The sequence below is a fragment of the Gorilla gorilla genome, chromosome 17 (genome assembly GCF_029281585.2).
Source record: "Gorilla gorilla gorilla isolate KB3781 chromosome 17, NHGRI_mGorGor1-v2.1_pri, whole genome shotgun sequence".
Classification (NCBI taxonomy): domain Eukaryota; kingdom Metazoa; phylum Chordata; class Mammalia; order Primates; family Hominidae; genus Gorilla; species Gorilla gorilla.
In genome coordinates, this window is record NC_073241.2 from 47,565,962 (window position 1) to 47,582,227 (window position 16,266).

General features: G+C 38.2%; 1 protein-coding gene across 1 annotated transcript in view; it reads right to left on the bottom strand.

The window, feature by feature from the left end:
- Window positions 1–16,266, bottom strand: part of SMCHD1 (structural maintenance of chromosomes flexible hinge domain containing 1) — a 147,431-nt gene that overhangs the window by 81,627 nt on the left and 49,538 nt on the right. Inside the window, exons 14-19 of the mRNA XM_019014179.4 lie at window positions 15,865–15,978; window positions 15,203–15,309; window positions 14,028–14,110; window positions 13,753–13,866; window positions 3,788–3,865; window positions 3,589–3,708 (exon numbers count right to left, since the gene is read on the bottom strand). Coding sequence (XP_018869724.1) covers window positions 3,589–3,708; window positions 3,788–3,865; window positions 13,753–13,866; window positions 14,028–14,110; window positions 15,203–15,309; window positions 15,865–15,978 — 616 coding nt within the window. The remainder of the gene's footprint in view (window positions 1–3,588; window positions 3,709–3,787; window positions 3,866–13,752; window positions 13,867–14,027; window positions 14,111–15,202; window positions 15,310–15,864; window positions 15,979–16,266) is intronic.

Genomic DNA, 16,266 nt, shown 5'->3' on the forward strand with positions numbered 1-16,266 from the left:
CTGTTCTCAAAGTGTGGTCTCTAGTCTTGAAGTTTTAGCATCCCCTGAGAACTTATTAGAAATGCAAATTCTAGGGCCCATCTCAAACCTGCTGAATCAGAAACTCAGGGTGAAATTCAGCAAGCTGTGTTTCCTTTCAGGTGATTCTGATACAAACTCAAATTTGAGAACCACAGCTTTAAAACTATTAAAATGGGTACAGTAAATGAACAAGCATTGGCATACAATGTCCAATAATGGCTAGAAGAGGTACACAATCTAAAAATTAGAGAAGCAGTTTCACCACCAACTATGCTAAATGAATATATAGTTCAGCCAGGAATGAGCATGCAGTCAACTGGAACTCTCATAGTGAGAAGTGAAGGTACCATGGTATAGCCTTTTGGGATGTCCACTTCTTGGTATCACCCTAAAGAGATTCTAACATATGTACAGAAAGCAGCATAATTTTTTTCCCCCAAAAAGCACTACGGTTTCTAATAGCCAAAAACTTGGAAACAATCAACACAATTCATCAACAGGAAACTGCTTAAACTACAGCATGCCCATCTTATGAAAATACGTTCCACAGGTGTTAAAAGAACACAGTAGATTTATGTATAAAAAAGTCTCCTAAAACATTTTAAAAAAAAGAAAACCACACTCCAAGGTGGGCCTTCCTGATATCACAGCTACTTAGATCAGTTCTCTCCAAAAACCCTGTAACAATGACTCTACAAAAGCAGTAAACAAGAAAAAAGATGAGAGTAATAGAATTGGAAAGCCAAAGAACATGAGTAAGTGTAACTGACTTAGCAGAAAGACCCACGAACATCAAATACTCAAACAATACAGCAAGCAGAGACTGAATCTGATTCACTGTTATCAGATGCCCATAAGTCTCAGGAATGGCTGTATAAAGTTGTAGTGAAATTGAAATAAAACAAGAAGGTTGGCTGAAGTCAGTTTGAGAGAAACAGTTTCATAGATCCCCATCCTTCAATGCATGGGGCTAGTCAACGACCCTCCTCATCCCCAGCAAAAGATGGAAGGTTTATTCTTCAGGGAAAGAAGAAAAGGTCTAGAAGTGAGAGACACAGCACTACTAAAAGTGTCACTGACCAGGCGTGGTGGCTAAAACCTGTAATCTCAGCACTTTGGGAGGCCAAGAAAGCAGGATAGCTTGAGCCCAGGAGTTCAAGGCCAGCATGGGTAACATAGTGAGACCCTGTCTGTATTTTAAAATCTAATCAATTAAATTTAAAAGTGTCATTGAAAATAGGAAAGTGTTTATTGAAAATAGGAAAATCACGTGGAAAATTATATACTAAATGTGAGGACCCCCCCCCCGCCGAAACATAAATGGTCTTTCTCAGCTTGGTTCCCAAAATGCTGGCAGCTAGGTGTTTACCCTTTTAGCAGGTGACTGAAAGGTTCCACTCTGGGGAATCTGAATAGCCAAAGAGACAAGACCTAAAAATTCTCATATCATAATTACCCAAAGGAAATTTAAGTTTTCAAGTGCCCTATTCTTCAATGTTAGCAAATCACTAATTACATAATAGAATATCTAATAAAAAAAGCAACATGGAGGAAACAAACTATGAGTCAGGAAAAACTCTGTAGAAAAACCCCCACTATTATTAATATCCTCAGAGAATAAAGATACTGAATTCATGAAGTAGGAAGAGAATACTTAAGGAATTGTTTAACAAGATTATTTTAAAAGAGATTTTAGAAACTAAAAATGGTAGCAAAAAGGAAAAAATAGAAAGCATAGAACATCAAGCTGTTAAGAAAATCTCCAATAAGGTAGTAAAAACAAAACCAAGAGATGGAAAGTAGGAAAAACAAAAATAATATACCAATCCTGAAATCCAACATCCTAACATTAGATATTTTAGAAAGAAAGAACAGGTTGGGCACAGTGGCTCAAGCCTGTAATCCCAGCACTTTGGGAGGCCGAGGCAGGAAGATGGCTTGAGGCCAGGTGTTTGAGGCCGAAATGGGCAACATAACATAGCAAGACCCTGTCTCTACAAAAAAATGTTTTTTAAAAATTAGACAGGGCCACGTGCGGTGGCTAACATCTGTAATCCCAGCACTTTGGGAGGCCGAGGCTGGCGGATGACCTGAGGTCAGAAGTTCAAGACCAGCCTCACCAACATGAAGAAATCCCATCTCTACTAAAAATACAAAATTAGCCGGGCGTGGTGGCATACGCCTGTAATCCCAGCTACCTGGGAGGCTGAGGCAGAAGAATCGCTTGAAACTGGGAGTCAGAGGTTGCGGTGAGCCGAGATCACACCATTGCACTCCAGCCTGGGCAACAAGAGCAAAACTCCATCTCTAAAAAAAAAAAAAAATTAGGTGCAGTGAACTGCAGTCACACCACTGCACTCCAGCCTGGGCAACAGAGGAAGATACTATCTCCAAAAAAGAAAAAAGGCCAGGTGCAGTGGCTCACACCTGTAACCCCAACACTTTGGGAAGCCAAGGAGGGCGGATCATGAGGTCAGAAGTTCGAGACCAGCCTGGCCAACATAGTGAAACACCATCTCTACTAAAAATACAAAAAAATTAGCCAGGTGTGGTGGTGGGCACCTGTAATCTCAGCTACTTGGGAGGCTGAGGCAAGAAGAATTGCTTGAACCTGGGAGGCAGAGGTTGCAGCCAGCCAAGATCATGCCACTGCACTGTATTCCAGCCTGGCCAACAGTGTGAGACTCCATTGAAAAGAAAAGAGGGGAGAGGGGAGAGGGGAGAAAGGAGAAAGGAGAGGAGAGGAGAGGAGAGAGGAAAAGAAAAGAAAAGAAAGGAAAGGAACAGAAAAGAAAAGGAGAGAAAAAGAAAATAGAAAATCAAAGTGATTCAAGAAAAATTCCTAGAAAATAAAACAGGGATTTCCAGACTGAAAGGGTATACGAGGTGCATGGCTGGATGATACTAGATAAAAACAGGCCTGCGCTAAATCATACAATTGAATATTTCAGAAACTGGGATTCCCCTAAAACTTGAGGACTGGGGAACGGAGAACGTTTTGGGGGAGGAGGGGCCATATGCCAAGGGTCAGGAATCAGGACAGCTTTAGACTTTACCAGCAACAATGAAAAGTAGACAACAATGTCTTCAAAATTCAGAAGGAATATGATTATCGAGTGGACTTATAAAGCTATTTGAAAATCAAAATGGGCCGGGCACGGTGGCTCACATCTGTAATCCCAGCACTTTGGGAGGCTGAGGCAGGTAGATCATCAGAAGTTATGAGATCGAGACCAGCCTTGTCAACATGGCGAAACCTTGTCTTTACTAAAAATACAAAAAGCCAGGTGTGGTGGCGGGCGCCTGTAATCCCAGCTACTCGGGAGGCTGAGGCAGGAAAATCACTTGAACCCAGGAAGTGGAGGTTGCAGTGAGCCGAGATTGTGCCACTGCACTCCAGCCTGGGTGACAGAATGAGACCCCATCTCGAAGTAAGTAAGAAAATAAAATAAAATCGAGATGGTTACCCAATTGTTCAAACATCTTTTAATGGCTTATCTCTCTTTTCTCTTTGGATTTAAAATGCCACCTTTAGCATATATAATTATATATTACTGTTTTGCTTACCTTTAACAGAAAACTTAATTGCTTTAGATGGTAGTGGTCTTCCTGCATAAGTGTCTGCATTACTTTCATTCAATACAACTTGTAATTTCAAGGTATAATTCCCCAACTTCTGAATATTTTCTGGATAAATTAAGAAGAAATTAAAAATCAAGTCAACACAATACCAATGTATTTTTTAACATTCAGAATAAGAACTCACCCATTTTTTTAAACCAGTAAGGCCATTTTCCTCCATGTTGACTAATATGCGAAATAATCTCTTTATTTCCACTTGAAGCTTAATAAAAGAAAAAAGAAACAATAGTGTCTTGAGAAATTCAAGGTAAAACATGAAATACGCAATGTCACATTGGCACCAAATACCTATTTGCTGTATTTTAAAACCTGCTTTGAAGCTTCAAAAGATCTAACACTATCCTATGAAAGTGAACAGCAATAATAAAAGCTAACTCTTCAATTCATTAAAATCTCTTTATTTCAAGTCTTGTAAACTCTTTCACTTTATTTAAAATTACTATTTAAAGAGAAAGGAAGACAACAGAAGACAAATAACATGACCTCTCCAAAAAATTCCTTATTTATTGCCCACTCTAGAATTATATAAATATTTAAAAAACCAAAATTTTTAAAAAGGCAATTCATGAACAAAACCGAAATGTTTATCAAGTAGGTAACATGACCACACAGACCAAAAAGAGGGAGAGAGAGAGAGAAAAGCAGTCAACCTTACCCACTTGGAAACAGTACAATAGTGTATTCACACTGTGAACTTCTATCTAAGAAGGAACACAGGAGCTCAACATAAAAGCATAACAGGCCCAGCGTGGTGGCTCATGCCTGTAATCGCAGCAGTTTGGAAGGCTGAGGCCAAGAATTTGACACCAGCCTGGGCCATATAGTGATGGCTTGTCTCTACAAATATTTAAAAATTAGCCAGGCATGGTCTGGCTAAGTAGTCCCAGCTACCTGAGAGGATGAGATGGGAGGTCTTCTTGAGCCCAGGAGGTCAAGGCCACAGTGAGCTATGAAGGTACCAGTCTGGGCAACAGAGTAAGACCTTGTCTCAAAAAAAAAAAAAAAAGCAAAAGAAACTTTGGGTACTTTGAACACTACAGTGGGCAACAGCACTGCATGTCCCATGAAAAACTGGGAGTGAATCCTCTGTGTGAGAAGGGAAGAGAGCAACTGAAGCCAGTTGGGAGCTCCTTGGCCCTAACAAGCACTGGATCTGACTTGGAGAGCACTGGGGACAGTGGGAAGTGCTCCACCCGTACTCCCAGACCTGGGTGGTACAAATAGAAGGCAGCCATTCCTGATCCTAAGTCACAGCGGGCTGCACAGAAACCTGCCAGCCAGCATAGGTGGCACTCACTGGTATGGAGAGTCTCCAGACTAAGATTTGTGATCTAATATTGAGGAGAGCAGCCTCCACAACCAGAATTGAGAGGCAAGTGTAATATGGGCCCCAGCCATGGGTATGAGAATTGGGTGCCCCTGCTTTGCAGAGCCAGACTGGGAGGGGTATGGCCTGGAGCCTGGTTTTTGTCCCTGGCAGGACGTTTTGCAGCCTGAGACAGATTCACAATCTGAGGACAGACTGCCTGTGACTTGGCTGGCTGTTTCAGCTTGCTGCCAGCAGCAGATGGTAGGAAGGAATCCAACCAGGTCAAAACTGTAGAGAACCTGGTCCCACTATCACCTGCCAGGTTGTGGAGCCCCAGCGACCCCACTTTCCCCATGCTGGATCTTTGGCATGGCAGTGGTTGCTCTGCTCCTCCCTGGAGCATTCCTTCGGGGCCTGAGAACTGCCTTGCAACCCCTGCGAGGGCTGGTGCTTGTGCCCACTGTTGGGGTGGCCAGAATGCAGGATTCTCCAGCCCAGCCCTCCTAGCTTTGCCCTCCCTACCTGCCTCAGGGGCAGAGTACAGGACTGGGACCCCTGGAAGTTACACAGTCCAGCCCATCATCTAGGACATCAGAGTACATCTGGTTAACAAAGGTAACCCATAAATGCTACTACAACAGCTGCATCCAGCTCTTACCTTCTAGTACCACATACCGGACAGGAGGCCAACCTTCACAGCCCATTAAAACATCTGCTAAAACAATTGTGCAGTGCTCAGGAAGGAGACAAGCTCTGCACCACCTCTACTACCACAATTGTCCATACCACTGCAGCTACACAGGAGGCCCTGAGACTGCTCACCCGCCCGATACATTACTACAACAGCCAGCACTGGAGAAAGCCACCACACTAAGGCTATTTATAAACAAGGAAATCATAGATAATCTATGTCACTGAATATACCCAAGAAGCAAAGCCAAAAGAATCTATTAAACATACATCATAGACACATCATCAAGGAAAAAATACGTCCTGCCCCAACAAAAGTAAATTCAAAAATAAAAATAAGCAACTACTACTCCAGATACAAAGGAAATCAGGACGATACAGAAAATATTAAAAAATAAGGTGCTATGACAGTTCCAAAGCAACACGGTAATTCTCTAACGATGGATCCTAACCAAAAAGAAATCTTTGAAATATCAAATAAAAAATTCAAAATACTGATTATTTTATTTTCTTGAGATGTGGTCTTGCTCTGTTGCCCTGGGTGAATTTCAGTGGCACAATCACTGCAGTCTCATGGGCTCAAGTGATCCTCCCACCTCAGCCTCCTAAGTTGCTGGGACTACAGGTGTATATTACCATGCCCACTTGTTAAATTAAAAAAAAATTTTTTTAGAGCGTGTCTCACTGCGTTGTCCAGGATGGTCTTGAACTCCTGGCATCAAGCTATCTTCCCACTTCAGCCTCCCGGGATTATAGGCATCAGCCACCAAGCCCAGCTAAAATACTGATTTTTAAAGAAGCTCTATGAGATACAGGAGATAGCTGAAAACTAATATATAAAGTAGTGAGAAAATGAAATTCAGGATATGAATGAGAAATTTACCAAAGGCATAGTTTTTTGTTTTTTAAAAAAAGAACTTCTAGAATAAAAAAATTCATGGAAGGAATTACAAGATACGGTTAAAAGCAAACAATGGACTAGACCAAGCAGGAGAATCTCAAAATGTGAAGATAAATCTGTTGAATTAATCAATCAGACAAAATAAAGAAAAAAGAATTGTAAAAAATGATCAAAGCCTTCTCGAAGTATGGGTCAATGTAAAACAGCCAAACCAACAAATCCCAGGTATTCCCAAGGGAAAAGAAAAAGCAAAAACTTTAGAAAACCTATTTGAGGAAATAACTGAGGAAAACTTCCCTTGTCTAGCAAGAGATCTACACATCCAAAGAATAAGAGGCTCAAAGAATGCCAGGCAAAAACACTGCAAGAAAGGCCTCACTACAATATATGGAAATTAGACTGTCTAAAGTCAATGTGAAGGAAAATATCCTAAAATCAGCAAGAGAAAAAGCATCCAATCACCAGTAAAGGAAAATCCATTAGACTAACAGCAGATTTCACAGCAGGTACCTTATAAGCTAGTAGAGACTGGCATTTTGTTTTTTCTTTTTTTACAATCCTGCTCCATCTGTAGGATTCTGTTTTCAAAGTAATGGGGGTAGGGGGCAGGGGGGACTGTCAACCACAAATCTTGTGTCCTGCTAGAACAAGTTTCATAAATGGAGGCAAAATAGTCTTTTCCAGACGAGCAAATCCTGAAGAAATTCACTACCCCTAAACCAGATCTACAAGAAACAGTCAAAGGAGTTCTAAACATGGAAACAAATGGTCAATACTAGCCATCATAAAAACACATGAGAGTATAAAATTCATAGGTCTTATAAAACAATTATACAAGGTAGGAAGAGAAAAAAATCAAATAGCAGCACAACAGAATCCCACCAAACCACAAAGACAGAAAGGAGGGAAAAAAAGAAAGGATCTACAAAGCAACTAGATAACATTATGACAAGAGCAAAACTTCACATATAAATACTAACCTTGAATGTAAATCGATTAATGTTCTACCTAAAAGATATAGACTGGCAGTAATGGATTTTTTAAATGAACTAACTAAATGCTACTCACAATAAACTCATATTACTCATAAAGACAATCATAGACTGAAGGTAAAGATGTGGAAACAGCTATTCCATGCAAACAGAAACCAAAAGTGAGCAAGAGTAGCTGATATCAAATAAAATAGACTATAAATCAACAACAGTTAAAAAATTATATAATGTTAAAGAAATCAATTCAACATGAAGATATAACAATTCTAAATATGTATGTACCAAATACCAGTGCCTAGATTCATAAAACAAGTATTACTAGACCTAAGAAGACATAGAAAGCAATACAATAATAACGGATTCAACACCCTACTGATAGCACTAGATGGATCATGGAGATAGAAAACGTTGCAACAAAGGAACATTGGATTTAAACTGGCCTTTAGACCAAATGGACCTAAGCAAACATTTACACAACATTCTACCCAAGAATATGCAGAGTATACATTATTCTGCAGAATATACATTCTTCTCATCAGCAAATGGAACATTCTTGAAGAAAGGCCATACATTAGGCCACAAAACAAATCTCAACAAATTTTGAAAAATCAGAATCATATCAAGTAACTTCTTGGACCACAGTGGAATAAAACTAGAAATCAATTCCAAGAGAAACTCTCAAAACTATAAAATACTTGGATCAAACAGCTTACCCTTAAATAATCTTTATGTCAATGATAAAATTGATATGAAAATTTAAAATACATATATATATTTTGAGACGGAGTCTCACTCTGTTGCCAGGCTGGAGTGCAGTGGTGCAATCTCAGCTCATTGCAGCCTCTGCCTCCCAGGTTCAAGTGATTCTCCTGCCTCAGCCTCCCGAGTAGCTGAAATTACAGGCGCACATCACCACACCTGGCTAATTTTTTTTACTTCTTAGTAGAGATGGGGTTTCACCATGTTGGCCAGACCAGTTTATGATTTATCTTAAAGAAAGCATGCCTATATTTGCCTTTTACTGCTGGATTTCTCAACTTGTACCAATAGAGAAAGAAACATGTTCTAGAAACATCTTCTCAATATTTGCTTTAAAAAAAGGGTGCAATTATAAATCAGACAGCAAATCACCACGAGAAGTTCTCTAAAAAGACCCAAGCAACTTTCTGATTTTTATGTATTTATTCAACAAATATTAATTAATTACCTCCTATATACAAAGTACTAGAAAAAGGGTAAAGAAAACATCATTGCTTTCCTGGAATTTTTAATCTTGTAGAACAAGGGGACTGGCAAACTACTGGACTGCCAATGGCTGCATTCATCTACAACAACAGACTTACATAATTATAAGAAACAGCTTATACGGCTCTCAAAGCCTAAGTATTTACTACCTGACGCTTTCCAATAGTTTGCCACCCCTGTCCTAGAGGGGACAGACACATTTAAGGAACAAAATTTGGTCTAGAGTTGGGAAAACTGGGGTTCCATGAGAACCAAAAGAAAACAGTTGTGGTTAGAGGTATGGTAAGTGAGGATGAGATCAAGTTGGAGAGAGAGGAAGGGCCAGATCATGCGTGGAGTATTGCAGAGCTATGACTAGTTTCCTAGGCCACTAAAGATGAAATAATATAAAACAGGTGAGTGATATACACAGTTCTGCAATTCAAAAAAAATCACTTTGGCATAAAATGAGGAAAATGAGCTGGAGCAGTGCAAGAGTGAAAGAGGACTTTTCATTGAGGCAGCTACTATGTGGTTAGAATGAGAGACCATGATGACTCGGACTTGAATGGGCAGAACGAAGATATACAGTTGTCCCTTGGTTTACACAGGAGATTGGTTCCAGGATCCCCATGTATACCAAAATCTGCACATAAAACTCCTGTGGTTGGCCCTGCAGAACCTGTGTATATGAAAAGTTGGCCTCTGTTTATGTGGGTTTCAAATCCCGCAAAAACATATTTTCAATCTGCATTTGATTCACAAATGTCCACATATAAGTGGACCTGCACAGTTCAAACCCATGTTTTTCAACGGTCAACTGTACTTTAGTGTGATACTTGGTGACAGATTGGTTACAGAGGATTAAGAAATAAATGGAAACACCAATCCTTTTCAAACTCTTCCAAAAACTTAAAGAGAAGAGAACACTTCCTAACTCATTCATTCTTTGAGGTCGACATTATCTGATACCAAAGTCAGACACAGACATCAAAAAAAAAAAAAGGAAAAAGAAAACTACAGACCAAAATCCCTTATGAATATTGATGCAAAAATTCTCAACAATATGCTAGCAAGCCAAATTCAGCACAATTTTAAAAGAACTCACCTTAGTCTATATAGTGTTGTTGTAAAGGAATACCTGAGGCTGAATAATTTATAAGAAAAGGATGTTTATTTGGTTCACAGTTCTGCTGGCTGGAAGACTGGGCATCTGGTGAAAGCCTCAGGCTGCTTCCACTCATGGTGGAAGGTGAAGGGGAGCCAGTGTATGCAGAGATCATATGGCAAAAGAGGGGTGAGGGAGGTGCCAGGTTCTTTTTAACAACCAGCTCTCATGGGAAATAATAGAGCAAAAACTCACACAATAAGCCCTTCATGAGAGATGTGCACCTATGACTCCAAAACCTCCCATTAGGTCCCACCTCCAACACCGGGGATCAAGACAAACATCCAAACTATACATAACAACCAAGTGAGATTTACTCTTGGAATGCAAGGATGGCTCAACAAATAAAAAACAATCAAGGCTATGTGCAGTGGCTCATGCCTGTAATCCTAACATTTTGGGAGACTGAGGCAAGAGGTCATTTGAGGCCAGGAGTTTGAGACTAGCCTGGGCAGCATAGGAGACCCTGTCTCCACCACAAAAAAAAAAAAAAAAAAAAAAAAAGGAGCCATGGTGGCTCAGGCCAGTTGTCCTGGTGCATAAGGAGGTGAGGCTATGCGTTCGAGGCCAACCTCGTCAATATTTTTAAAAAACTCTCATCCACTGATAAAAAGAAAAAAAAAATTAGCTGGGTGCAATGAGCATGACTGTAGTCCTAGCTACTCAGGAGGCTGACGTGGGAGGACCACTTGAGCCCAGGAGTATGAGGCTGCAGTAAGCCACGATTGTGCCGCATCATTCCAGCCTGGGTGACAGAGTGAGACCCCGTCTCAAAAAAAAAACCAAAAAACAAAAAACAACCAATCAATGCAATACATCACTTTGAGAGAATAAAGGAAAAAACCTACATAATTATCTGGACTGATGCAGAGAAAACATTTGGGAAAACAATACTCTTTCATGATAAAAACACTACACAAGGAATAGAAAGAAACTTCTTCAACATGATAAAGGCCTTATATAAGACCCACAGTTAACATCACATGTACTCAACTGTTAAAGACTTAAAAGCTTTTCCTCTAACATCAGGAACAGGACAAGGATTCTCATTTTGGTTACTTCTATTCAACATAGTATTTTAAGTCCTAGCCGACCAATTAGGCAAGAAAAAGAAATAAAAGGCATCCACTTTGGAAAAGAGTAAGTTATTTCCGTTCATAAATGACATGTTCATATATGAAAAAACCTAAATAATCCATTAAAAAAACCCTGGCATAGCTAATAAACTCAGCAAAGTTGCAGATACAAAATCATGTTCAAGGATTGAACGACTTACAATTGCTAAGGTAAAAATAATACTCAAAGTGATCTGCATATTCAGTGTAATCCCTACCAGGATCGCAATGGTGTTTTCTGCAGAAATAGAAAAACGCATCCTACATTCATAGGGAATCTCCATGGACCCAAATAGCCAAAACAATCTTAAAAAACAAGAATAAAGTTGGAGGACTCACACCTCCTGATTTTAAAACTTACAAAGCTACAGTAAACAAAACAGTGCAGCATGGGCATATGAACAGACATATAGACCTAGGGAACAGGGAGCCCAGAAATAAATTCTCACATATGTGGTCAACTGACTTTCAACAAGTGGGCCAAAACAATTCAATAGAGAAAGTATAGTCTTTGACAAATGGTGTTGGAAAAACTGGATATCTATAGGCAAAAGAAGTTTTCCATATAAAAAGAAGTTGACCATATGCAAAAGTCAAGGTCAGATGGATCGAAGTAATAACAACAGAGCTAAAGCTATAAAATCTGTAAGGAAAAAACATTCAGGAAAAGCTTCGTAACACTGAATTTAGCAACAATCTCTTGGATAAGACACCAAAAGCACAGCCAACAAAAGAAAAAAGAAACTAATTGTTTTTCAAAATTAAAAACTTTTGTGCATCACAGTCACCATCGACAAAGTGAAAAAGCAACCCACAGAGTGGAAGAAAATATCTGTAAATCATTTATCTGATAAGGGATTAATATCCAGGATTATAAAGAACTCTTACAACTCAACAACAACAAAATTTAAAAATGGCCAAAGGACCTGAATAGACCTTTGTCCAAAGAAGATATACAGATGGCAATTAGCCCATAAAAAGATGGCCAAAATCACTGAATATTGGGGAAATGCAAATCAAAACCACAATAATCTTTAGTAGGAAAAGGGGGGGAAAAACACAGTAAGAGACCACTTCATATCTGTTAGGATGGCTATTACCTGTCCCCCACAAAAAAACCCACAGGAAATAACAAGTGTGGGTGACATGGAGAAACTGGAATGTACAATGAGGCAACCACTGTGGAAAACGGTATGGCAGTTTCTCAATAAATTAAATAATAATATGACCCAGCAAGTCCACTTCTGGGAATGTATCTAAAAGGAACCAAAGCGGAGACTCAAAGAACTATTTGTACACCAATGTTCATAGGAGCATTCTTCACAATAGACAACAGGTGAAAGTAACCTGAGTATCCATCAAACAAATGGATAAACAAAATATGGTGTGTGTGTATATATGTATATATATATATATACACAGAAGGGAATATTATTCAACCTTAAGAAGGAATGGGAATTCTGACACACTATGCTAAGCGAAACAGGCCAGACACAAAGGACAAATATAATTCCATTTTTATGAGGTACCTAAAATAGTCAAATTCAGAGATAGAAAGTTAAAAGGTAGTTACCAGGGCAGGGAGAAAGGAGTGATGAAGAGTTATTACTATAGAGTTTCAGTTTGAAATGATGAAAAAATGCTTTAGATGGATAGTGGTAATGGTTGCACAACAATATGAATGTACTTAATGCCACTTCATAAATTTCATGTTAATATGTTTTTTATATATATATATATAAAGTTATTGAAAATAGAAGCAGGGACCAGCCTGACCAATATGATGAAACCCCATCAAACCCCATCTCTACTAAAAATACAAAAAATAGGTGGGAGTGGTGGCATGTGCCTGTAATCCCGGCTACTCAGGAGGCTGAGACAGGAGAATTGCTTGAACTCGGGAAGCAGAGGTTGCAGTGAGCCTAAATTGTGCCATTATGTATTCCACCTGGGCAACAAGAGCGAAGCTCTGTCTCAAAAAAAAAAAAGAAGCAGGAAGGTCATGAAAGGTGCTGCACTGCTGGCTTTGAAGATGAAGGAATGAGAGTGGTGCTTCTGTGTGATTTATTTATTTTTTAGAGACAGGGTCTTACTTTACCACCCAGGCTGGAGTGCAGTGGCGTGATCATAGCTCACTGTAGCCTCTAACTCCTGGGCTCAAGCAATTTTCCTGCCTCAGCCTTCCGAGTAGCTGGGACTATATAGGCTCGTGCCACCAAGCCCAGCTGAGAGTAACTTCTAAAAGGCAGAAAAGGCAAGGCTCACCTAGAACCTCCAGGAAAAAATGCAGTCCTGAAGACACTTTAATTTTAGCTCAGTGAAACCTGTTTTGGATGACTAATAATACTGTAATTAATACTGTAATTATTACTGTAATTATTAGAACTGTAATAATACATATATGCTTATGGAAATTCCTACTGCAAATTCTTCCACATATATGTATCATACCTTTACTTTAGCCCACAGTTACCCACATGAAAAAATTCAAGATGAAGTATTTTTTAAAAACCTTAGAAAAATATCCACCAAGAAAATGAGCTATTCATAACATTCCTGAAATTCCTAACTTCAATAAAATTTGCTATGCCTATCAGATTGCTAGGTCATCAATAATTATATGAAGATATTTAATTTGATATTATATTTTAAAAACAATATTAAAGATCCAAATTAGTTTGTATACTTACAATGTAAAATAACTTTGAGCTCAACCAGGAGTTTCTTTGACCCTCCATGGCTTGTTCCTGGAAGCTTTTGCATTGCTTCCCCTTTTTTATTCAGTATTTCAATTCTTAACGCACCTATGAGTCAAAAATTAAAAGTATCTTAATTACACCCAAAAATTTGCTGAATCTGCCAAATCTTCCCATTGCATTTTAATATCTCATGAGCTTTTACATATTGGAAATGTAAGACAAAAGAAAAGCACACTTTTTGGTATTAGAAAAATAAATAAACATACCAATAGGGGTTCCAGCAGGCCTAATCTCATTAGGCAATAATTCATCTCCTTCAGGCCAAGTTATTGACAATCTATCAGGGAGCCTGTTACGAAACCAGCATATTAATGTTCCACAAACTTTGTTAATTATGATCTTAATTTAAAAGATACGAGTTATTATAAACTTAAATATTTATTGCTGATATATTTTAAAAGGTTAAATCTGGAATTCTTTACGATTAATCATCTAAAAATTTTTTTCCTCCCTACCCATTCCTGTGGCTACTGGAAAAAAAAAAAAGAAGAAAATAAAAAAACCTTTTGGAATTAAAAGCCAGAAACTGTCAAATTTTTGTGATTTTTTTTTTCTACTTGTTTATAGTACAAATTACCTTTAGAAGACAGGATAACCCCTAAGAATCAAAATTCAGTAAGAATCAAAATGATTGCATCATTAGCTATACAAGAAGAAAAGCCACTTTCTACTTCCTTTTTCTTCTTTATAACTCATTGATAAGGTTTGCCTCTGTCCCCATCCAAATCTCATCTCGAATTCTAATCCCCAGGTGTCAAGGGAGGGACCTGGTGGGCGGTGATTGGATCACGGGAATGGTTTCCTCCATGCTGTTCTCTTGATAGTGAGTTCTCACGAGAGCTGATGATTTTTAAAGTGTTTGACAGTTCCCCCTTCCCTCTCTCTCTCTTCTGCCGCCCATGTAAGACATGGCTTGCTTCCCCTTCGCCTTATGCCATGATTATAAGTTTCCTGAGGCCTGCCCAGCCATGAACGACTGAGTCATTTAAACCTCCTTGCTTTATAAATTACCCAGTCTCAGGTAGTATCTTTATAGCAGTGTGAAAACGAACTAATACACTCATCTTTACCTCTCAGCAGGTATTATAATATTCTAGTTGTAGGCCAAACTGAGTTTTTTTAAAACATGTTAATCATAGTGCCTATAAAAGTGACACTTTAGATATATAAGATTTCCTTCTTTGTCTATAAAACAAATGCAGAATTCTGTTTGTATAACTAGACCTCTTAATTTTTTTCAACAAGAAGTTCATCTCAATAGGTACAATATCTAAGACTACAAATGCCCTAACAGCAGAGTAAATGACATACTCAGAATACTTACAGCACAATTCTTTCCAATTTTTCTTATTTTTGTCATGCATCTTGAAGTGTGACTTACCTTGCCATTTCATCTTCTACATATTTTTTAACAGCTTTCTCAGCAACTGTCCTATCCAGCTTTGCAATTGGCACAGTTTTTACTTCATCATATAGTGCCTGAGGTTCCTGAATAAATAAATTTACCAACATTTCAAAGAAAACTATTTAAATCTGGCTGTAATAAAAACAAACACCCATTTGTTTCTTCCAAAGAAATATATTTTATCCTAATTAAGTACATAAATAACAGTAGCTATTCTTATGTTACACCACAGTGTTTGTTTATATTTTTTACATAACCTCTGTAGTCCTAACATATCAAACATTAACAAGAAAGCATGGTATAGGGAAAAAACCCACTCCAGTTTTGTAGTTACTCATTCCTGACATAGAATTCTGGCTCCAATGTTTACTAGTTAGTGGGCCCTAGAGGAAATATGACTTTATAAAATTAATTTGGTAACTAGTTATAATGTACATATGTTTACTAAAACTGAGCATATGATGTTAAATTGTATAGATTATTAAAAACATCAACTATGACACATAAAAATCCACACAAAAACTACAACCACTTTATGCAATGGAAAACTAGTCACTAGCGAAATATACTGTATCTTAACAATTATGCAAAAGTGTTATCAAGAAACTTTCAGTACGTTTTATCACTTGCTGTCTTACCATTGCAATTTGAACCTCTCCTCCTGTAGCATATACTTCTCCATCATGATCGCCATAAAGAAAAAATCTTACTATGCTTCCATAAAAGAGGGGAAGTGTCTTGATTGTCTTGACCTAATATTTAGTTTAAAAAAAAAAAGCTTCAGTATTAAGATTTACGAAGAGAAATAGGCTTAATAATAATTTCACAGAACTTCTTTATTACAAAGAAAAAAACCTTGGTAACTATCCTTAGAAAAACTAATGAAAACAGCATTCTAATATTAAAATAAAATTGTATTTTTGAAGTTCTGTACTTAACAAATAGTTGTAAAAATATGGCAGCTTCTTTATACAAATGTGTTAGAATTAAGCATGTGTCTTACAAGTCCAGAATTCCTTCAAATTCAGTTATAATGAATG